The 25,530-nt window shown below is 36.8% G+C and overlaps 1 protein-coding gene across 1 annotated transcript; it reads left to right on the top strand.

Annotated features, from left to right (window-relative positions):
• Nucleotides 1-5,550: 5,550 nt before the first annotated feature.
• On the top strand, nt 5,551-24,863 carry ALB (albumin). Its single transcript, XM_065914419.1, has 15 exons — nt 5,551-5,629; nt 6,340-6,397; nt 8,693-8,825; nt 10,047-10,255; nt 10,859-10,991; nt 11,879-11,976; nt 13,450-13,579; nt 14,535-14,749; nt 15,861-15,993; nt 18,028-18,125; nt 19,576-19,714; nt 20,320-20,543; nt 21,796-21,928; nt 22,545-22,612; nt 24,726-24,863. Exons 1-14 carry the CDS (start codon nt 5,551-5,553, stop codon nt 22,584-22,586), a joined length of 1,824 nt encoding a protein of 607 aa, XP_065770491.1. The 3' UTR covers nt 22,587-22,612; nt 24,726-24,863.
• Nucleotides 24,864-25,530: the final 667 nt, after the last annotated feature.

Raw genomic sequence — 25,530 nt, 5'->3', positions numbered from 1 at the left:
TTGCTAACTTATATGAAGAATGGATACATATGGATTTCAGGCATTAGCTATGTTTTTCTTGGTTTGGAAAAATGATGAAAAGATATGGGAAGATATGTCATTTTATAATCTAGACAAGCTAAATGATCTTTTCATTTCTTAAAAATGTTAACCTGAACTGATCTCACATGACCTCAGCTTACAGTGGCTTGAAGCAGGATTTTGGTTCCTCGGCCAGAGATTGAAGTCAGGCTGTGGCAAGCGAGAGTGCTGAATCCTAGCCGCTGGACCACCAGGACCAGTGGCCAGTGACAAGACCTGACCTGTCAGCTTTGCAGAATTGAATTCCTACAAACAGATGGAATGTAGTGAAACAAGTGAGGTGTTTATTTGGAGGGAGAGTGTACATGTGAATAGTGGAATATGAGTGGATTGGAGAGTGTCATACCCTTGGGAGTTTGAATCACATATCTGGGGCATTTCTTCTGGTTTCCTTTGGCCAATCATCTTGCTTTGCTTGGTTCTGAGTCTGTATTTGGTATATGTTAGCATCCTTTAATGTGTGCACTACATCACTTCGCCAAGATGGATTCTAGCAAAGAGGCCTATGGGTGGGTTGACATCACTTACTATGAAGTGATGGCCTCTCCATTTTGACCTCTGAGGAGCCTTTCTGTGCATCTATAGTTGGGAAGATTTCCTTGACCTCGAGAATGAGAAATATGTGGTCTCTCATCTGGGCAGGGTCCAGCTTCTCTCTTGCTCCTGCTATTATCTTCATCTTAGGAGTTATCGGTCCACAGGGAGCAAACTTCAGATGCTCAGCCTGGAGCCATCTAGAGAACTAGATAGAAAGTAATGTCTGAGGAGCCCCTGGGCAGCTTAGCAATGGACCAGTTCTCAGCTTTGTATCTCAATTCCCTAACTTGTTATATTCATTTTGTCAGGCCCTTTTCTCAGGCTATGACTCTTTCTTTCTTTCATATTTATTTATTCATTTTATCTTTCAGCTGTTCTTGGTCTTCATTGCTGCACAGGCTTTTCTCTCCTTGGTGGTGAGTGGGGGCTGCTCTCATTGTGGTGTGCAGGCCTCCACTGTGGTGGCTTCTCTTGGGCACCAGGGGCTGTAGAGCACCCAGGCTTCAGTCCTTGTTGGCTCATGGGCTGTAGAGCTCAGCCTCTGGAGTTGTGGTGCAGGTGGGATCTCCCCGGGTCAGGGATCGTACCTGTATCTCCTGCATTGGCAGGCAGATTCTTCACCACTGAGCCCCACGATGACTCTTTCACTGACTATATGGAATAACAGAAGGTTCAAGCTAGAAGGGTCCTTAACAATGAGTTAATCCAACTTAACCCCTATGGCATAAAGATATAAACAGATTTGTGTGTTCAAGCTTGGAGCTAGAAATGGACACTAACATGAATTAAACTGCATAGATAGTAAAGAGTTGAGGAACTTGAAGTAAAAACAATTAGGAAATCTGAAAGAAGGTATACTGAATTCTAGAGGCCCAAAGTAACATGAGGATAGGGAGACAAGGGACCCTCCTCCCATGGGAGCTTTGGAGAGAGAAGGTCTTGGGAGCTGGGACAAGCCAGCAATTGTGATCTAGTGTGGGTTTTATAACGTAAATTTTCTTTTCTTTATTCCCTACAAAATTTTCAGCAAAGAATTTTCTTACTAATCAAGTGTTTATGGAGAGAGATGAGGGGACAATTGAAATTTGGATTATATTACAACTTTTTGTTTGTACTCGAAATGCCTATATAAGTTCATGCAATCTGGGCAATTTATTTTCTTACTTTTTAATGGGAAATGTATCTTCACAAGTGAATAAGTTAAATTGCTTACCATGTTTCAGTTAGTTAGTTTGATGCTTAATGATCTTTCACTTTTCTACCCTTCTGTATTTTTTTGGAAAGCAGTCCAGGGCCTTCATGATGTAGGATCTACCCCACCTATCCATACATACAGACATCCAAGTCCACAGTATAGTAGGAATCATTCTAAGAAAAGATTTTCCTATTCTTAAATTTCTCTTCAAATAGATCCAAATTTCCCTTGTTTTGGAATGACTTTGAGTTAAGAGTTTCTAGAAAGTCTCTATTTAAATACTGAGGCTATTATCAGATATTGTTGTTGCATTTTAATGCACATGTTTCACTTTTTTTCTGAGAGAAGGCAACCAAGAGGTAGTAATCTATTACAAAAGGAAACAGCATAAGGGTTGGACCCAGAAAATGAACAGATGAAAGGAAACCTGGTTTGGATGACTTTGATGAGAAGCTTCAGGAATCCTGAGCTTAGTAGGAAGGTGTAAGTTTAAGGTTATGGTTAGCATGACAAACAAGTGGGGGACTGGTCTCAAGAGAGATGTCATTTGTTTCAAAACTGCTTTTTCTATCGTGTCGAAGTGAATGCAAAAACAAACAACAAAAGGGAAAAAAGGCTCAGGTTTAATTCCCCGTTATATTTCAAGTAAGGTATTTTTTCTCTTCTAAATGATCAGTACGTTATTAATATTTCCATATGAAGTAATCTTCTTTCTTTTTAAAAAAATTTAATTAATCCGTTTTTGGCTGCGCTGGGTCTTCCTTGCTGCACAGGCTTTTCTCTAGGTGTGGAGAGTCGGGCTACTCTCTAGTTGGAGCTTCGCATTGCAGTGGCTTCTCTTGTTGCAGCATAGACTCCAGGGTGCACGGGCTTCAGTAGTTGCGGCTCGTGCCTCCAGGGCCTTGTTGCTTTTGGGCGGGCTTTGTCTAGTTGCGGTGAGCAGGGGCTATTCTTCATTGCTGTGTGTGGGTTTCTTATTGCAGTGGCTTCCCTTGTTGCAGAGCCTGTGGGCTCAGTAATTGTGGCTGGTGGGCTCTAAAGCACCAGCTCAGTAGTTGTCATGCATGGGCTTGGTTGCTCGGCTAAATATGGGATCTTCCTGGACCAGGCGTCAAACCTGTGTCCTCTCCATTGGCAGATGGATTCTTATCCTCTGTCCTAGCAGGGAAGTCCAGAAGTCATCTTGACCACTCTCTCTTTAAACTTCTTCCTTAAAAATGGGAAAGCATTGAAAAATTATTGGAGCTAGTTTCCATATTGGAGTTAGTTTAAGCCATATTTATAACTCTTGGTTTAAATATTTGCATTTACTCCCATGCCAGATTCCTTTGATGATTAACTAAATATGAGTTTAAAAGCTTTGAAGAAGAGAATTTTTAGAAATAACCAACAAATATGTAGTTTTATTCCTCTCAGTTTAGAATGTACCTGCAGAATTAATCAAAGAAAACTATAGGTATCCTTATTTTGTGAATTGTTGCTTATTAATTAAGATTGATTAAGATAAATTTTAAGCAGATAATGTTGAAAATTAAATATTTAAATTTCTCATACATCTGCGAATTGTTCAAAAGGGTATACCCATGGAAAATGCATTATTGATACTATAAGGAAAGATTCAGGTGTTTTCAGTTTTTATTTGAAAACTATGAGATTTTCATTAAATATAAGAATATCAATTTTAAGTTTCCAGAATCATAATGAATTTAATTTTTTTTGTTTTCTATATTACCATTATATTTCAATATAGTATTACAGTGCAAAGTAGGTGAAGAAACTAATATTCTTTTCATTTTTTAAACAAAAAATATGCACAAAGTATATGTGTGAATGACAAAGGACTGATTTTGGGAATTAGTAACACAATTATGTCCAATGATAAGGACTGTGTATTTGATCAAATCTTCCCAGAAGATGCATTTTAAGGAAAAGGCCAGGGTTTAATACCACCTTCAAATAAAATATGCCATAATTTACCCCAATGGGCATTATATTTTTATTTAGAAAATTATCCTAGTTTCCTTCTTCCTTTTACAATATACATTTTCAGACTTTATTTATTTATTTATTTTCAGACTTTAAAGAAATGTTTTTCTCCAGTGGAAATAATTCCATAGGCAGATATTAATTTATTTCTGTTCAGTTATGGCCAGAAAGACATGTTTGGCTCCATTCGTCAGAACTCCCTTAAGCCATTAAAAAAAAACCTTTTATTAGCTCTAGCTAGCCAGCTATCATCTATATGTATATTATCCATCTCTGTCATGTATCTAAATATCTATCACTTGTTTTTCTGTTATCTCCTCTTCGGTGCTTGATTACTTAATCAGTTTCCTGAAAATAAAATAAGATCATAGAAAGTGTATTTCTTGCATCATATGACTGAACAGGAAAAATAATGCTTCTCTTAAGTATTTACTAGTCTCTGTGCTTATATGTGCCATAGGGCAACATGACTGACAGTTTTGATTGACTCAGTTATTTAATTAAGTGAAATATCTGGATTGATAATAATTGGAGCTAGAGAAAGTAGTATCAGAGAAAGTCAATTTTCCTACTGGTTGAAATCCATAGTTCTTCATCTTTAGAGCAAAAGGGCAGAGAAAATAAATTTTCAGAGGTAGAGATCAAATCTTGGGTGGGGAGAATAAGCAAGGAACTTGGAAAAAATATTTTTGAAAAATTATCTTTGTTTTGCTTTGTTTTTAGACCCCAAATTAAATTTATTCTGAAATTTAAAGTAACATTAAAGAGAAGCATGTGACTTTTTATTAAAAGAGAGAGAGGAAAAAAAGTGTGAAATAGGGATGGAAAGGATACAATGCCTGGTAAAGAAGATCTAGGATTCTTATAACCACTAAAGGCGTAATCAGGCTCAGCTTGTGTTGTGTATATTGTGATGGCTCCAGCCGCTGTGTCCATTTTCTTCCCCATGTCTGTTTAATGGAAAGCTTCATGGGCAATACCCACATTTCCTCTAAGTACTTTGCCCCAGGGACTGAATCACACATGGGCCAGAGTTGAGATGAAAATGTATATCCATTTTAGTTGTTATTGTTGCTATGGCTTTTTCTTAATTTGGAACCAAGACATCAGCTTTTTCAGACAGAACAGTTTCAGAAGAATGAAAAGACATTGGATCACTCAAGTGTGTGTGTGTGTGTACATTTTTCATTATTTGTTAGTTAAAGTATACTTTGAATTAGTAATAATACAATTAAGAGCTTAACTTTTAAAAATTACTTTATTTTTTAATTGAAGGATAATTGCTTTACAGAATTATGTTGTTTTCTGTCAAACATCAACATGAATCAGCCATAGGTGGCTCAGAGATTAACTCTTTTAATATATCTTATTTCCAAGCTAAGTTATTGGTTTGGTCAAATTTTGAAAATATTGAAAACTAAAATGTTCAAATAGTAAATCACAGATAGAGAACATGGTAGTGGCACAAATCATTTAAACTCTTATGTAAAATTTGATAAGGTGTTTTACACAACTACTGAATTGACAAAGTCTTGTGGAAAAACAAATTCCAGATGGCAAACATATGCAAGGGATTCAGTCAAACAATTTTTTTGGCAAGGATGCTATGAATTTTGTAATCACTTAGGAACCAATGAAATACAAAGATGAGTCTAGTTAATAATCTACAATTATTGGCTAAAGAAGTATATTAGTACTGATTCCCTCTATTCATACTATCTTTTCTATCAATCCCACAAAACTTTGGCACAATGAAGTGGGTGACTTTTCTTTCCCTTCTCCTTCTCTTCAGCTCTGCTTATTCCAGGGGTGTGTTTCGTCGAGATACACGTAAGAATTCTATTTTTCAGTTGTTCAACTTTTCTTTCCCAGACAAAAATGTTTCAGTAAACCTTGAATCTTTAATGAAGAAAGTTTTCCTTTAGCATTTATTTTTAGGCTGTAACTATATTTTGTATTTGTGAACCCTTAGGAAGATACCTTATCCTTATATTTCTAACATCCTAGGTGAAAAAAATAGTGAGAATTGTTTAGTAACTGTAATTTCCTATTGTACATGAAGGAATTTCTGCAGAGTGACTTAAACTTCACAAAATATAGTCGAAGATAGAATTTAAAAATCCAAGTTTCCAAAGGCCTATTTGTGGTACTTTAATTTATACAAAAAACACAAAACTTGTGATTTTAACCTTATAAATAGAACTTGTATTTATATTTTTCATTTCGAACTATCCTCTCAGTTAATAGATACTGCAAGAGCATTAGGTCTTATCCAAGTTTGAATATAAAGCTATAAATATGTAATGACTTCAATGATTTTTCAAGTAGTATCACTGGTGATTAAATAACTCTTCTGCTTAAATGCAGAAGAAATATTTCATCATCATCTTAAGATTTTCTGTAGGGAATCAGAGCTCAATATCTTGGAGCAAATGAATATCCAAGTCAAATGGAGAGAAACATAAAAAATAATATTGTAACCAGTTGTTTCTTCAGAATTTAAAGCAAATCTTTGTTTTTCCTCCCATTTCCCCCTCCAGACAAGAGTGAGATTGCTCATCGGTTTAAAGATTTGGGAGAAGACCATTTCCAAGGCCTGTAAGTTAAAATATTGAAGAGCTAAATTTAATGTTTCTAATAGTGTTGGTTACAATTTTGAAGTCCGTGTAGTCCCATCATCAAAGATTGTAGAACAGTACTCTCCGATAGGATTTTCTGCATCAATGGCAATAGTCTATATCAGTGTTGACCAATATAGTTGCCATTGGCCACTGTGGTTATTGAGGACTTTAAATATGGCAATTGCAACTGAGAATCAAAAATATAAATAGACAAAACCCACTGAAAAATAAAAAAAAAAAAAAAAGAAAAATTTTCCAAATACCCACACCAAAAAAATATATATATAAACAGTATTTAATTTTAATTTTTTTTAATATATATTGTCACTTGTGGCTAATGAAAACTGTTTGGACAGTGTAGATCTGGAACTCTCATATAAGCTACATGGTAGAAAACATTTTGCTATGTGACTCCTTTCACAACTTGTTTGCTAAATTCTTTACCCAGCAAATATTTCTGTGACTTTTTGAGACAATTTGAATATTTTTTAATCTAGTAAAAGGTGAGGAAATAGCTCATATTTCAAAGTCTGTCTCATCCTATTGCCTGATTAAATAAGATATTTGTGTATGTATGTATGCTTTTTGTTTTTTGTTTTAAATAGTTGAAGGACCTGTGTAATGCCCTGGTTAACAATAGGTCTATTTAGAATACATTTTGCTTGCTTGCTCACATAGATGATGTGATAGTATGCCTATACTGACCTGCACACACATATATTTAAACATGTTGGAAATATACATCTTTTTTGATTAGAAAGCCACATATACCTGGTTAGGCCTCAGATCACATCTGGCGTCAATAGGATCTCTGAATAATCGTGAGAAAGGTGTGTAAAATATATAACATATACAGACACACTATTTGTTTTCTAACATAGCACCCTCAGTTCAGTTCAGTTCAGTCACTCAGTCGTGTCTGACTCTTTGTGACCCCATGAATCGCAGCACGTTAGGCCTCCCTGTCCATCACCAACACCCAGAGTTCAAACTCATGTCCATCGAGTAGGTGATGCCATCCAGCCATCTCATTCTCTGTCGTCCCCTTCTCCTCCTGCCTCTCATCCCTCCCAATATCAGGGTCTTTTCCAATGAGTCAACTCTTCGCATGAGGTGGCCAAAGTACTGGAGTTTCAGCTTCAGCATCAGTCGTTCCAATGAACACCCAGGACTGATCTCCTTTAGGATGGACTGGTTGGATTTCCTTGCAGTCCAAGGGACTCTCAAGAGTCTTCTCCAACACCATAGTTCAAAAGCATCAATTTTTAGCCCTCAGCTTTCTTTATAGTCCAACTCTCACATCCATACATGACCACTGGAAAAACCATAGACTTGACTAGACGGACCTTTGTTGACAAAGTAATGTCTCTGCTTTTTAATATGCTGTCTAGGTTGGTCATAAATTTCCTTCCAAGGAGTAAGCGTCTTTTAATTTCATGGCTGCAATCACCATCTGCAGTGATTTTGGAGCCCCCCAAAATAAAGTCAGCCACTGTTTCCATTGTCTTCCCATCTATTTCCCATGAAGTGATGGGGCCAGATGCCATGATCTTAGTTTTCTGAATGTTGAGCTTTAAGCCAACTTTTTCACTCTCCTCTTTCACTTTCATCAAGAGGCTTTTTAGTTCCTCTTCACTTTCTGCCATAAGGGTGGTGTCATCTGCATATCTGAAGTTATTGATATTTCTCCCAGCAATCTTGATTCCAGCTTGTGCTTCTTCCAGCCCAGCATTTCTAATGATGTACTCTGCATATAAGTTAAATAAGCTGGGTGACAATATACAGCCTTGACATACTCCTTTTCCTATTTGGAACCAGTCTGTTGTTCATGTCCAGTTCTAACTGTTGTTTCCTGACCTGCATACAGATTTCTCAAGAGGCAGGTCTGGTGGTCTGGTATTACCATCTCTTTCAGAATTTTCCACAGTTTATTGTGATCCACACAGCCAAAGGCTTTGGCATAGTCAATAAAGCAAAAATAGATATTTTTCTGGAACTCTCTTGCTTTTTCGATGATCCACAGGATGTTTGCATTTTGATCTCTGGTTCCTCTGCCTTTTCTAAAACCAACTTGAACATCTGAAAGTTCTCGGTTCACGTATTGCTGAAGCCTGGCTTGGAGAATTTTGAGCATTACTTTACTAGAGTGTGAGATGAGTGCAATTGTGTGGTAGTTTGAGTATTCTTTGTCATTGCCTTTCTTTGGCACTGGAACCTAGGGTATATTAAAATTTTTTTATTATACTACACTTTTTTGTGTTCTTTATTTCAGGGTACTGATTGCCTTTTCTCAGTATCTCCAGCAGTGTCCATTTGATGAACATATAAAATTAGTGAAGGAATTAACTGATTTTGCAAAAGAATGTGTTGCTGACGAGTCACATGCAGGTTGTGAAAAGTCACTTGTAAGTATATTCTGATTTTGAATAGTATTTCTTCTTCTGTAACATAATCTTAAATGTTTAAAAAGAAAAATATCTCATTTTAGTTTTCTCAATTATTATCAAAGACTGTACTTGTAAGCAAAACTCAAAAGTGATAGAATTTCTTTGATGATAGAGATGTTCTAGTTTACTCACAGTTTTAAAAAAACGTTTCTTTACTGAAACCACACGCAAAAGTCATAGTGTTTTTGGAAATTTTTTATTTTTAGAAGTTTCATTTTTTAAATTTACAGTTTAATTTCTTTTCATAGGCACTAATAGTGATAGGATAGTTTTTACCTTGTTATCTAGGTAAAAACAACAGTATGGCTATGTATTCCTTGTTTTAGGGATATTCATATTTTTACATACAATAAAAAATCAGGACTTTGAACTTGTGATATTTTCAGATAGATCCTTAATGCAAAGATAAGTCTGTATTTCTCTTACCACTTTATATATACCTTTCTTGGGACAAGGCAATTTTTTGTTTATCACAGAAAACTTCCTCCTTTTGTTTTTCTGTATATGTACTTCTGCCTCAAGGCAGAATCAGTTCTTTAACTACCCACAATAATATTACTCTAAATATGAATTTTTAAAAATATATTTTAGAAGAAATTAATAAATTTTGTCTTGAGTCTATTTCCCATGAAGTTATAATTACCTTCATAATCAAAATTAATTGATACAGAAAAGATTCACTTAATGGACTGTGCATTGAGGCAAATATTTCTAGAACAAAAAATTATATTCTAATACAGTAGCAACTAATATATAGTAGATTGTGTTACTCCTCAGTTTCGAATGGTTTCTACTAAAAATTTGGACCTCTCGAAAAGGAGTAAATCAAATGAGAAACTATCTGAACACTGTCCTCCCTAATGTGAATTCATTGCTACTTAGAGGATAATTTCCCTTGAGTTTTTATTATAATGATTTCTCTCCTGGCCTTTAGCCTCAGGTGGAAACAGGAGTTCTGTTCATTCCTTAAAGGCATTCTTTTTGCCCTTCTGTTTTATCCACTTTAAGTAAAAGTGTGACACTTAATTCTTATGGTAATCACCCATAGATGGTCAAATCAAGGGAAACTCTCTAAATCTGAGGGGGGAAAAAAGTGGATTTTTATATGACATACATGCTAACCAAGGTTTACCAAGATATTAATTTCTTGTACTATTCTTTGGGCTCTCTCCCATGTAGCACACTCTCTTTGGAGATGAACTGTGTAAAGTCGCATCCCTTCGTGAAACCTATGGTGACATGGCCGACTGCTGTGAGAAGCAAGAGCCCGAAAGAAATGAATGCTTCCTGAAACACAAAGATGACAACCCAGACCTCCCCAAGTTGAAGCCAGACCCCAACACTTTGTGTACCGAGTTTAAGGCAGATGAAAAGAAGTTCTGGGGAAAGTAAATAATCTGATTTTTTAAAACTTCAAAATTAAAAATCATGAAATAAGTCAAGACTCACTATAACAATCACTATTATGGAAATTATTATCATCATTAAGACTTGAAGCTTTTATCCTAATGACAATTTTCAAAGAAATATCGTTATTTATTATGTAATAAGTAATTTATGTAGCAAATAACATACTACAATATTCTGCATGATGAAAAAGTTGATCAAAGATCTTTTGTAGAACAGGATATGATCTGTATGAAAATAATTGAAGTTGACAGTTGACATGTATTAAGATATTATAAAGATATATGTATATACTTAGCATTCTCAGAATTTACTTCAAATTAGTCATAACATATCACTGAAATTAAACTATTTTATGCATGCGTGTATATTTATATGTATATATATGTATGAGTTTAGCCTTTTCACTGACTTAAAGAATGACAAAGGCAAGTTCATCATTTGCAAATTGAGCTTAATTGGCTAATTAGAAGTCTTTGAATTTTGAAGGCTCTGGGGAGAAGGTAGATTACAAATGTTCCGGCCATGCATTTGTTCCTGCTATAGAAAAGTGGCTGTTTTTTTTTTTTTGTTTAAAAATTTAGATACCTATACGAAGTTGCCAGAAGACATCCCTACTTTTATGCACCAGAACTCCTTTACTATGCTAATAAATATAATGGAGTTTTACAAGAATGCTGCCAAGCTGATGATAAACCTGCCTGCCTCCTACCAAAGGTATTCTTCAGAAAGAATAGAAGAACCAATTCATAATCAAACCTCAGTTTGGGGACATCTTATGGCTAAATTTAGGAAACTGAAGCCTCCAGTAGAAACTTCTTTACATGGTTTAATCTCCTCCCACTTTCCCCCAAACAAAGATCTTTTCACCTTTTTTGAAGGGCTACGTCTTTTTCACTAAGGGCTATGTCTTTTCACCTTTTTTGAAAAGCTATATCTTCCACTTTCCTTCTTCTAATAAGATTTACAAAGTGGATCTGGTAGAGGGAGCCACTGTGTATGTGTCTAAATATCCTGCCTCTTTCTGTAGTGCTAGTTGCTATAGTGAAATGCAGAAACTCATTTTTCAAATTGCACAGTAAGAGGACATCATTTTTGTTTTTCTTTTCATGAGACTTTTTTTTTTTTTTTAATTGGGGGAGTAGAATTCAAAGTGGGGGAGAATTTAACTGCATCTAGAAGCCTAGGTTTATTGATTCATCCCATAAATATTTACACTGCATTCTCTTTTCTAGGGAGTTTATTGATGTCATGGGAGTTGTGGAGGAAGGATTAAAATGCATTACGTGCAAAATTAAGAAGTCAGCAAAGTTCTATTCCCTTGGATATTTGTGTACACTGTTCTACTTTTCCTTTTCATTCCCTTTTCCCTGACAATACCTCCACGCTGGTTCTTAACCACCTGGAGTTTCCACTATGACCAGACTGACTTTTCTTCTTTCTATAGAACAAAATACTCACTTGCCAATAATGAATACTTGGGAATAGAGGTTTAAATTTTCTCTTTAAGATTTAATTTGGCATAGTCTCATCTGAGCTCAAGAAGTGGTAGTCTGCACATAAATTTTCTTTTCTAATGTTCCTCAAATTATTTCTTTTTGCAGATTGAAACTATGAGAGAAAAAGTACTGGGTTCATCTGCCAGACAGAGATTCAGGTGTGCCAGTATTCAAAAATTCGGAGAAAGAGCTTTAAAAGCATGGTATGTTGATTTAGTTTGCATCTTTTTCATGATGTAAATGATGGTTCAGTTGACAAAATTGTACATCATATGTCATTTTACACAGTGCTTTCACATTCATCCTTTTGGTTGTCTGAAAGGTAGACATTTGACAGAGATGAAAACCAGAGCATCACAGACAATTTGTCATTATTTTTAACCTTTTTTTCCCTAAGTAGTCAGAGAATTTAGAGGACAACTTTTTTGTTCTTCCAGGACAGGTGTTTAAACTCCCATGTTTTTTTAATGATTGCGATCTTAGTATAATAATCCACTGTTTTTATAGATCTATAGTCAGGGTCTTTTATCTAATTTTATCTCTCCTCCATCCCTCCAACCGATTATCTGAAGGTGTCTGCTTGTCTTTTTATGTTCTGATAACTAATTTCAGTCATCAAAGTTTCTTCTCGTTTTCTGGTAGCACCAGTTCTGCTCTTAATCTCTTGTTTTTGCCCGGGCCTCTGTTTTGATATTATTAGCTAGCTCTAGAAGCATCCTTCAATATTTGAAACAAGGATCCCTTTTGCAACCCGTGCCATCCCACCACCAATCCCTTACTTTCTAGTCAATAATAAATCAACATTGGGCAGAAAATCAATTGAAAACAGACATTTTGGAAACGCTCAAGAAACTGTCACTTGAACTATCTTGCCTGTCATCCCTACCATCAACAAAATCACTAAACAAAACAACCCTAACATCACATGATACATAGTTAAACAGGGTATGATTGGTTTTGGGGAGGAAGTGTCTTTTATCTGATTTCAATGACTCTGAAATGATTTGAGAAAGCTGTGGATATTAGGTTTTACATCTTATCAATGAGTTTAGAGATTATGCTGAATCAATTTCTTGGTAAAAGTTTGCTGAATCAAAACTCTTTAATTTTTGTAGAAGCTAACAAAATTTGTTTTCTCAGAGACTTTTAGAAGTCAGGAAGAATGTGCTTTGCTTAATAAGTTAAAAAAGGGGTAGCTGGAATTTGTATGGCATTTCTCAGTTCATAAAATGCTTTCATAAAGATTATCTCATTTAATCCTCACAACAATGCTTTGACTTAGCGTGTTGTTGTGACTCTGTGGGGACTGAAGCTCACAGAGGCTAAGTAACTGGCTTAGGGTCACACGATTATTAAGCTATGAAGCCAGATCTGGAAGTCATTCCTGGGCTCTAAACCTGGGGCCTCTCAGCATGTTGCCTTTTTTAGAATCCCTCTTTGATTTCTGTTTTTATGAATTGCTGGACTTTTAACCTCCATATGTGCTGCCCTCAGGAAACATTTTGCTCTAACATTTGGTTCAGAATTAGCATTAAAATAAGAGCTAATGTATCTTACAAATTATTTCTGTATGCTATTTGAGCCTAAATTTTCTAGTTATATGTAGTACTTTCCTAGTGCTTTCACGTAAAATGTTGCCTGTTAATAATATTTTGATGGGCGAATTTTCTTTTTAGGGCAGTAGCTCGCCTGAGCCAGAAATTTCCCAAGGCTGACTTTGCCGAGGTTACCAAGATAGTGACAGATCTCACAAAAGTCCACAAAGAATGCTGTCATGGGGACCTTCTTGAATGTGCAGATGACAGGGTAAGGAATCCTCAGTATGCTTTATGGTAACACACTTGCTTAACTTGGTAGAATCAGTTTGTTTAGCATCAGAACAACTGAGAGTGGTTTGAGATTGATTTCTCTGATCGGTCTACTCAATCCTGCCCGTTTTCCGTCCTTCTGCCCTCCCTCCCTCTTTCTTTCTCTCTGATATCTTATTCACTAAATGACCTAATAAACTCATTTATAATTTATAATCCCTTTCATTCAAATTCTGAGATCAAATTGCTAAAGCTGAAGTAGGACAGTCACAAAGGTAGATCTCTAAGAGGACTTTTGAGGAGGTGGGAGGAGTTGGAGAAAGGCTGGAACCTTAAGAGAGCTTTGGAAATCATGCAATTTTCCCCTGTATGTTCTCTCTTAATTAACTCCCTATGTTAAAAAATACAAATATTTGGAACGACATCTTTTTCTCTCAAACTGACAAAATGCAAGAATCCTAAGCTCGCAGGACACTTTCTGAAAACGTTAAGGCAGATATTTTACATGTATAAGTGGGGTCTGTGACCATGATCTTGACTAAATTTTCAAAAATCTCTAGCGCTTTATTCGGTTATTTGGTTTCAAGATGCCTGCACTTAATTTAAGGGGATATTTGGAAAGACCCTATTGAGTTTTAATTTAAAAATTTAAGTGTTTAAAAATAAATAAGTAAAATAAAAACTTAAGTGTTTTAAAAGTAGGAATATAAAGTTAATAAATAACTGACATGAGCCTCTATTAAGACTAGTTTTTTCCAATCATGTTTTAGTAGTTAGTTTTATCTGTGCCTCTAGGCTTAGCAGCAACAGACTGAAAATGTTCACAGAAGGCATGCTGGTATAAGTGTGGTCTTAGAACACAATGAATGTGTTCTGTCAACATAGTAGAAGTCTGGGGAGGAAGCACAGGAATGTCAATTTACACTGAACATTTTTCACCAACTTGCTTGTAGGCAGATCTTGCCAAGTACATATGTGATAATCAAGATACACTCTCTAGTAAACTGAAGGAATGCTGTGATAAGCCTCTGTTGGAAAAATCCCACTGCATTGCTGAGATAGAAAGAGATGCTGTACCTGAAAACCTGCCCCCAATAACTGCTGACTTTGCTGAAGATAAGGAGGTTTGCAAAAACTATCAGGAAGCAAAAGATGTCTTCCTGGGCACGTAAGTGGATAAGAAATGATTCTTTCATAGTTTTATATGATCTTGGAATTTAGGAAATTATTCTGGGCTTTTCTTTGGAATTGCTACAATTTTCATGTTGCCTGCAATGTTTTTTATTCTTTCCTCTCCCAGCCTTTAAGCTTTTTTTGGAAAAATTGACTTTAAAAATTGTCATAAAATAATACATGCTTATGGCAGATGCTCTATCAATAGAGTACAATGGAATAATAAAAATTTACTTTTACTCCCATTCCTGACTCCTTAGGAATATTTCTGGAAATACATATAGAAATATTTTGCTTACATTTAAATTATATATATTATTCATTCATGCATTCATTCAAAGTGTATTTCTAGGACTTATATATGTGTGAATATATGTAATACATCTTTATGTCTCTAAATCTGTCTATCTATCTATCTATCTATCTGATGCCAGCAAAGAACTTAAAGTATGGAATCTGTCACCAGGTGCTTTAAGATGAAAATGAGTCAGGTTTGGTTGAAAAGACCAGAGTCCAGTAGCATGCAAGGCAGCATACAATTAAATGACAAAATCAATGATCATATAAAATCAGTAAGTGTGCTGATAAACTTTAAATTTTTATTGCTCAATTATAGTATCCTGTGCACTAAATCTTCCATAAAATTACATACCCATAAAGAATTTATTCATACAGAGAAGAGAAAAATTGAGAATATATCTCTAGTTATCTATCAGAACATTTTTGAAGTGTAGTCCACATCAGACAAGATGTACCTAATAGTAACAAGTGTCATTCATTAAACAATACGTGCCCAACAGCATGTGTTTTGCATAGATTACATCGTGTATTTCTCACAGTTCACCTTCTGAGACATACTGTTATCATCCCCATTCCATAGAGGAGGAAACCAAGGCTCAATAATTGTAATAAGTCACCTAAGGAGATATAATAAAACAAGTGGTGGAGTCAGGATTTGATAGCTGAACCTTCAAGCCCTTAGTCCTTAACTGCACAGGGTTCAGTCCAATTCAGACCTTTAGGATATGATTTACATTTGTGGTTAATTATGTGGTTTTTCTTGCTCATTTGTCCAACAAAATCTATTTTATTGTCATCTTAATTAGGTTTTTGTATGAGTATTCAAGAAGGCATCCTGAGTACGCTGTCTCAGTGCTATTGAGAGTTGCTAAGGAATATGAAGCCACACTGGAGGACTGCTGTGCCAAAGCTGACCCACATGCATGCTATGCCACAGTGGTAAGTTTCTGGAAGGAAAATATGTAGCTCTTTGATTGATGGTTCCAATAACAGGAAAGAAAAGTGATGCCGGATTGTCATATTGTGCAATGTAGATCTCTCCTTAAGACGATTTCAGTTCTGTGCCTGTAAACATTATAGGAATAATAACCTTCAATGAAAAAGAAAGGTCAAAGAGAGCACTCTCTTAATTTTACAAAATCTTGACCATGCATTTTTTTCCTTTTTAGACTCCTGAGAACAAAATAAGGTAAACTTAGATGTTAATTAAAAGGAATTTAACTTAGATATAAAGAAGGTTAACCTGTTTTCAAGTTTTATTAAATAATCAAGAATTAATATCTTAGGGAAGATGGTGAAATCTATTGATGTAGAATATTTTCAAATCTCTTTTGAAACAGTTTAGGAATGGTTTTAAAAGAAATTGAATAAGGGGAAGAAATCTGCTTCAAGAATTTTTAGCATATTTAGCTATGCTAAGATAAGATTTTAGCATATTGGAAGAGACCCTGATGCTGGGAAAGACTGAGGGCAAAGGGGGGAGGGGGTGACAGAAGATGAGGTGGTTGGATGGCATCATTGACTCAGTGAACATGAGTTTGAGCAACCTCTGGGAGATAGTGAAGGACAGGGAAGCCTGGTGTGCTGCAGTCCACGGGGTTGCAAAGAGTCAGAGATGACTGAGCGACTAAACAACAGCAACAGCAAATATTTAGCAAATAGCTCGTATTTGAGATATTTAGCACTCCTAGTACATGGAGTTGGAGAAGGCAATGGCACCCCACTCCAGTACTCTCGCCTGGAAAATCCCATGGACAGAGGAGCCTGATAGGCTGTAGTCTATGGGGTCACTGAGTCAGACATGACTAAGCGCTTAACTTTCACTTTTCCTTTCATGCATTGAAGAAGGAAATGGCAACCCACTCCAGTGTTCTTGCCTGGAGAATCCCAGGGACGGGGAAGCCTGATGGGCTGCCGTCTATGGGGTCGCACAGAGTTGGACACAGCTGAGGCGACTTAGCAGCAGCAGCAGCAGCAGTACATAGAGTGGTTTTCAAATTTAAGAATCAGAGGTTTTCAAATTTAAGAATTTTTTCCTCAATCTAGAAACTGGCTATATGCCAAGTGCCACACAAGAACTGCAGAGGAGGCAATGGCAACCCACTCCAGTACTCTTGCCTGGAAAATCCCATGGATGGAGGAACCTGGTAGGCTACAGTCCATGGGGTCGCCTAAGAGTCGGACGTGACTGAGCGACTTCACTTTCACTTTTCACTTTCATGCACTGGAGAAGGAAATGGCAGCCCACTCCAGTGTCCTTGCCTGGAGAATCCCAGGGACGGGGAAGCCTGATGGGCTGCCGTCTATGGGGTCGCACAGAGTCGGACACGACTGAAGTGACTTAACAGCACACAAGAATTGATGACCAAGACAAAATCTCTTACCTCAGAGAGCTCGGGATCCAACTGCAGAGATGGCTGAATAATGATGAGTATTTATAATTACGTGGTGGTTTGATGCCTTAGTTGCTAAATCATGTCCGACTCTTGCAACCCTATGGACTGTAGTCCACCAAGCTCCTCTGTTCATAGGATTTTCCAGGCAAGAATACTGGAGTGAATTGCTATTTCCTTCTCCAGGGGATCTTCCTGATCCAGGGATTGAACCCAGGTCTCCAGCACTGCAGGCAAATTCTTTATTGACTGAGTACCAGGGAAGCCCGTAGCCACCATTTATTAGGTTTTTACCATATCCCAGACTCTGTTTTAATTTCATGAGCTCAGGAGGTTTACAGAGCAATTCTCTGGCTTAAACACTAGGAGTTGCACTCCAGAGTTTGAATGTTCTTAATCACTCATACAGTCTTACCAAATAAGCAGTTTGGACATATAATAGGTTTGACATCAAAAAGCTATTATATGCATGACTTTGGGCAGAGAAGAGGAAGGATCTCATTCTACCTAGAAGGATGAAAAACGACCTGCATCTCTTCCTAATATAGAATGTTGTAAGCACAATTCTTTTCTTTTTCAGTTTGACAAACTTAACCATCTTGTGGATGAGCCTCAGAATTTAATCAAACAAAACTGTGACCTATTCGAAAAAGTTGGAGAGTATGGATTCCAAAATGCGTAAGTATATTTGCTTATTGGCTAATTTTTCCTGTTCATTTAGTAAATATTTAAGATGATATTCCATAAAGCATCTATCATAGAACTTTTAGTTTTGAAAGTAAAGTCTTATTTCTAATCATTCTCCATCAAGAAAGACCAGAGAAAATGAGATAAAATAGTTGATGGGGTGAAGAGCCTATATTTGAGTGCAGTTTAAAAAATTGGGCTCAAATCTTGGAGGAAAAATATCAAATATTGGGTTATAGGAACTGAGGATGCTGTTTGACAATTAAGAAATAGTTTATGAGTGAACAAAATACAAACAATGCTTTACAGAGCAGAAAATAAGTCTTCAGTGGCTGTAGCTCAATAAGGTGATAGACTAATGTTCTGATTAAATAGAGTCTTATCTGTGGAAGTTAAGATAGGAAGGGGCACACCATTTAGTTGATATTTATTTTTCAACTTACACCTGTTACCACTGTCTCATCCCTTGAGTAGCTTATGGTCATACACTGACTTTCAATAGTGATTAGCATTCTTCAGTCAGTCAGTCAGTCAGTTGTTCAGTTGTGTCTGACTCTTTGCGACCCCATGAATCGCAGCACTCCAGGCCTACCTGTCCATCACCAACTCCCGGAGTTAACTCAAACTCATGCCCATCGAGTTGGTGATGCCATCCAGCCATCTCATCCTCTGTCGTCTCCTTCTCCTCCCCTCAATCCCTCCCAGCATCAGGGTCTTTTCCGATGAGTCAACTCTTCGCATGAGATGGCCAAAGTATTGGAGTTTCAGCTTCAGCATCAGTCCTTCCAATGAACACCCAGGACTGATCTCCTTTAGGATGGACTGGCTGGATCTCCTTGCAGTCCAAGGGACTCTCAAGAGTCTTCTCCAACACCACAGTTCAAAAGCATCAATTTTTCGGCACTTAGCTTTCTTCACAGTCCGACTCTCACATCCATACATGACCTCGCATTCTTAGTAAGTGATTATTACATGCTAGATACCATGTCAGGCTGATTGCATGCTTTGTTTCTTTTCATGTAGTCCTTGCACCATCCTTTTTGAGACAGGTGTATTTCCTTCTGTTTTATAGGTGAGAAAAATTCATCCATATCTTTCAAATTTAGGACAGTACTGATGTGTATTAAGCTCTTAGTAGGTTTTATTGAAAGAAAGAAGCAATTATAAAGTATTTTCATGTCACTGAATTATAATAAAGTAAGCCACTTTCCTAAGATTGTATAGCACAGGTGGAATCCAAAGCTAGGTTACTTATTGGCTCAGGACAAGGTCTTCACCCACATTATTCCGCCCATGTGAAGATGAAGACAATTTATGAATGGAATAGGTCTTCCCTGGAAACCTTCTTGGTGGATTTTGGCTAAGTGTTCTCTGCTTGACCTCATGTGTTAGAAAAAGAGTTTCTTGTCTGACTGAAAACACATGGATTATGTTGTTACAGGCTCATAGTTCGTTACACCAAGAAAGTACCCCAAGTGTCAACTCCAACTCTCGTGGAGGTCTCAAGAAGCCTAGGAAGAGTGGGCACCAAATGTTGTACAAAGCCTGAATCAGAAAGAATGTCCTGTACTGAAGACTATGTGAGTCTTTTAGAATAGAACTGTCAATAGGGACGAAGTTTTGCCTTTAAATGTTGACAAAACTTTCGGAAGCAAGTGAAAGTGCTGGCTTTTACTTGTGCATGTATGTGTGTGTGTGTGTGTGTGTTGTGTATCTGGTAGTAGCAACCAGGATTTGGTTGCCTGTATTATCTTGACCATCAGAGGATTTAAGTAAGATTCCAAAAGTGATAAATTGTTTTGAAAAAATGTCATGAATTTTTAATGTTCCATCCCGGCATTTTCTAAATTTTTATTTACTTTTTTGGTTTTTTTTTCTTTAATGGATCAGTATAAGACTATTTCTTCCCTACTCCAAAACATATCTCAGGACTCATCTTAAATTATGTACTCAATTATTTTCTCAAATACATTATTCCTAAAATGTAGACATATTTAGCTGAGAAGATTTTTCAAAGTCCCTTTTTACCTGTGGTTTTAAAGTAAATCGTTGCCTCAAATCAACCTTGGATTCAATGCTGTGAGTTAGAAGATAGCATCTGTTTCGGTCCAGGGGAAGGGAGGAGTTCGTGGAAAACCTTTCATTAATGCTTTCTTTGAGCTTCTGTGTTCATGCCTGTTTTTAGCTGAGCTTGGTCCTGAACCGGTTGTGCGTGTTGCATGAGAAGACACCAGTGAGCGAAAAAGTCACCAAATGCTGCACGGAGTCGCTGGTGAACAGACGACCATGTTTCTCTGCTCTGACACTTGACGAAACATATGTACCCAAAGCCTTTGATGAGAAATTGTTCACCTTCCATGCAGACATATGCACCGTTACCGATGCGGAGAAACAAATCAAGAAACAAACGTGAGGAGTATTTCACTACTCTTTGTGTTGGGAGTCTTGATAGTGAGAACTGTAAAGGAGCAGCTTTCTCTGAAATAGTGATTATGCACCTGAAATACAAAAGTATTGACCATGTTAAGCAGATAAAAGTGTCAAGAATAAAATGGATAGCCTTTTGTTTTCTTAGCAAAAGAAAAAAAAAAAAACCTCACCATCTTGCCACAGACCATTCAGAATAATGGATAAAAGCTGCAGCAGAATTATATCTTAGGCTAGTCCAGTAGAATAAGCTGAACAATTAACTGATGCAATTTTGTAGATAGCAAATTAGTCAGTAGAAATTATATGAGAATTTAATTCTGGGCATGAATAGTTATTTTCAGTTTGTTCTGTATCAACTTCCCCTTAAGATCTAACTTTGAGAATGGAACTTGGATTAAAAACATTGGGCATTTCAAGTTCAGAGGCTTGATTCCCTTGATTCTTTACTGTGGTCACAAGGGGTTATAATTGCAAGAAATTTAGCAGCATGCAGTTGCTATTACCTCTGGTGGCTTCTGATCATGGATCTAGACTTTAAAGAAATATTGTAAAACCTACTATGCTCATATGACTCTTTCTCTAGCACTACTGTCTCTGCAGATGTCAAAGAAAGAGAACCACCAGCTCCCTTGAATTGGATAGTTTCATTTCCTATGACTTCTATATTATTAGGGCTTCCCTGGTGGTTCAGGAGTTAAAAACTCTGCCTGCAATGCAGGAGACCTGGGTTCAATCCCTGGGTCAGGATTGTTATTAACTTTGAATGGGGCGAATTGCAAAATACCAAGAGAAAGATTCTCAGATCAGAAACTTTTAAAATGGAGTCCAGGATAAGTACATTTTTAAGAATTATTTTTAGCTCTGAAATTTATACAATTCCATATGGCATAACTCCCCAAATCAGATAACATATGCATGCAATGACATCATCCTTTCCAGTGATTTACTGAAGAACCATTTGTTGAGATATATTGACACTACAAATGTTGAGCAATTTACATTGATTACTTAATTTGATCCTTCCACCCACCCTGTGAAGGTGGATTTTATTCTCATTATGCAAGTGAGAATACTGAAGCTTATAATGGTACGCCTGGGCCTCGAATCCAGAGCTGTCTGGCTCTGAGACTTAGAATATTAAGCAGCATCGCTCCCATTCTTACCGTCTCCATTTTCCTTCAGTGAGTGCATTTCTTTCTGGTTTTTGTTGTTTGTTTTTATTCAAATGCAGTGCGCTTGTTGAGCTGTTGAAACACAAGCCCAAGGCCACGGATGAACAACTGAAGACCGTTATGGAGAATTTCGTGGCTTTTGTAGACAAGTGCTGTGCAGCTGTTGACAAAGATGCCTGCTTTGCTGTGGAGGTACTGGTGTTGTCTTCACTTTAATATGTCTAATTTCCTTTGCTGTTGCATTTGGTCAAGCCAGGGGTTAGTCTTTTAAGTACCCGAAAGAGATTATGTGTGTGTGGAACAGGAATCTTATTCTTCATACAATTGTCTTACCAAATGACTGAAATATTTTTTTTTTAATTTCTTGCTGCACTGTAGTTGTGTTTTAATATTTGTTCTGTGTCCAAAGTTGTCTGTTTATGAATTTAGACAGAAATATTTCTAAAGCCTGAAATCTTTTGGTAGAGACATCATCAAACCAAAACTTAATTTAGTTTAACATTTTCTTGAGAATGGCAATTTGTGATTTGGTTGAATTTGAATAGTTGATTTTACAGGTTACAGGGGAAATTTCTATTTAAATGTGTGAGTCATTTAATATTTCCCCCGAGGACTTGACAATATTTTATTCCTTTGGGGGCATATCAGGGAGCCTCCTTCTGGAGAGTCTAGTACTGAACTGTTATTAAAGGATGTGATGTATGAAAAATTACTTTGTAATCACCAATGGCTGTATAAATGTTACTTTTAAAAAATCCTAACAGTGATGCTAATATTTCTCCCATATCTGTCATTTCTTTGTATTTAGGGTCCAAAACTTGTTGCTTCAACTCAAACATCCTTAGCCTAAACATGACACAACCACAAGCATCTCAGGTAACTATACTTTTCTCTAGTTAATCACTCAGTCGTGTCCGACTCTTTGCGACCCCGTGGACTGTGGTCCACGAGGTTTCTCTGTCCATGGGGATTCTCCAGGCAAGGATACTGGAGTGGGTTGCCATGCCCTCCTCCAGGAACTATACGTTAGATTTTTTTAAACAAGTAATTATATAGGGCTTCCCTGGTGGCTCAGGGGTGAAGAATTTGCCTGCCAATGCAGAAAACGTGGGTTCAGTCTCTGATCCAGGGAGATCCCCCGTGCTGCGGAAACTAAGCCCGTGCACCACAGCTATTGAGCCTGTTCTCTAAAGCCTGGGAGCCGCAACTACCGGAGCCTGTGCACCCGAGAGCCTGTGCTCCAGTGCAAGAGAAGCCACGGCAATGAGGGGCCTGCAGGTTGCAACTAGAGAGCTGCCCCGCCTCTCTGCTGGGGTAAAGCCTGAGCGGCAGAGACCCAGCACAGCCAAACATAAATAAGTAAATGGAATTATTAAAAAAAAAAAGTAATTAATATGCAGGCATGCATGCTAAGTCACTTTAGTTGTGTCTGACTCTTTGCGACCCTATGGACTGAAGCCCATCAGACTCCTCTGTCCGAGGGATTCTCCGGGCAAGAATACTGGAGTGGGTTGCTGTTTCCTCCTGCAGGGAATCTTCCCGGGCCAGGGATTGGATCAGCGTCTGTTTATGTCTTCTGTATTGGCAGGAGGATTCTTTACCCCTAGTACTACCTGGGAAGCCCCTAGTTATTCAAATAGCAAAGATCAACTGATTAATGCCAGCCACTATTCTAAACTCATTATATATATATATATAATATATATATACACTTTAATTCTCAAAATAGTTGCCTGAGTTATATAATATATAATATTATATATTAGTAATATAACAGTTATTCCCATTTTGCAGATGAGAAAAGAAAAGTATAGATCAAGGCATAGGTTAAGTAATTTACCCAAAGACCATCCAATCAGTGAGGTGGAGCCAAAATTAAAAATCCACACCAGAGCTTGAGAATTAACCACTATCTTGTTCTTCCCTAATATGACACGGAAGACAGAGTCATTCTACTAAGTACTGGCTCAGCAGTGGGACCCTGTGGGTAACAGGCTGAATTGTATGAAAGTGCATTTTCATGTGCACAAAAACAGTTGCATATCAATGATTTCACATGGCTCAACCAAATAGCTCAAAAGCAAATTCATTTCATTGGCAAATATGAGAGGTCTACCTTGTGTGAACTTCTACTACAAGTAAATAATTTGCTATGAAGTTTCCAGTGTGTCAAGATGCTAAGTCTTAAGAGAATTTCTCTTATGACAAAAAGGCTCACTATAAAACTCGTATGTTTGAACATAAATGTGTTTAACCCATTTTAGTATGGTGGGGGAAGTTAAAAAATAGAATGGAACTTCATTTATGAAACAGGTTGCTCAACTGTTCTTTAGCATGAATTATTTTTATATTTTTCAAACTGACTGTGATGTTTATCTTGTTTTAACTTGTTCTTTGCCTATATGCTAATACCTATATTTTGTGCATTCAGGACAGGAAATAGCTTCATATCTTTGCAAATGGGGGCATTTCAAAATGTGATTTGTTTCAGTCCTAAATGGCAAGATTTTCTTCCTAGAGGTCTAACTTTGAGAAGGCAACTTTTTTGTTTGTAATTAACTTAGGTAAGAAGTAGGTGTCAGGTATTCCCTGGTGATCCAATACTTATGACTCCACAATTCCACTGCAGGGGACACAGGTTCGATCCCTGGTTAGGGAACTAAGATCACGCAAGCTGTGATGCATGGTGTGGCCAAAAAAGAGTAGTTGTTAAGTAAATGACTCTGGGAATTAATGATGAAAAGCTGATGTTACAATGTTCAACCCTGATGACATCATGACGAAGAGAGAGCTTTACAAACCTTATTGCTCTGTCCTTTCCCCTTGCCTAGCAGAAGAATTCAACTGCTATGAGTCTAGGACAGGCTTGAATTGTTTTCATTGGTGGAAATAGAAAGACAATCTAAGCAATCTGGTGTTCATTTGAATATATTTGAAAAAGCATATGCCATTTTGTAAATAGTAATTATATTTATCTTCTGTTTTTCAGCCTACCCTGAGAGTAAGAGGAAAAAAAGAGAAATGAAAACTCAGAACTTATCCATCTGTTTTTCTTTTCTGTTGGTGTTAAACCAACACCCTTTCTAAAGAACATAAATTTCTTTAAATATTTTGCTTCTTTTGTTTGTGCTGCAATTAATAAAAAATGAAAAGAATCTAACATAACTGTCCATGACTGTTATTTTTCAAAGATGTATTGCCATCTGAGAATTGTGTAGGTGTGTAAAAGTCCCACTGTTCTCTCTTCCCCATTTCAGTGCAGGACTTCTAGTTCCTTATGGGTTAATTACGTAAAAGAAGCATTAATACTGTTCTGAGTTGTGGATTATAAGCATTCAAAGTAATATTTTAATATTATGATAATTCTGGATAAAAGAATAGGAACTGTGGTATAGGTAAGGCATATAAAGCATGGCTTTTGCCTATATACTAGGGCTGAATAATAAATGTGGAGACCAAGAAGATAGAGATGATTGTAAGGATACAATAAGTCCCCTTGTATCTGCAGGGTATAGATCCCATGACTCCCAGTGGATGACTTAACTGCAGATATATCTTATATATACTAATATTTCTTATATATACTAGGTTTTTTCTTGTACTTACATACTTATAAGAAAGATCAATTTATAAATTAGGCACAGTAGGGGATTAACAGTAATAAGAAAAATTATTACAATATACTGTAATGTGGTCTTACCCTCTCAAAGTACTTTATTGTACTACTTTTATGCCTTTTCCATCTGTGGCCACAACTTTTGCACTTCGAGATGTGACAGCAAACCCAGCATGAA

The sequence above is a fragment of the Muntiacus reevesi genome, chromosome 22 (genome assembly GCF_963930625.1).
Source record: "Muntiacus reevesi chromosome 22, mMunRee1.1, whole genome shotgun sequence".
In the NCBI taxonomy this organism is placed as follows: Eukaryota; Metazoa; Chordata; class Mammalia; order Artiodactyla; family Cervidae; genus Muntiacus; species Muntiacus reevesi.
Note: the sequence above shows the minus strand (reverse complement) of the source record. Positions and strands in the feature narration are given on the sequence as shown.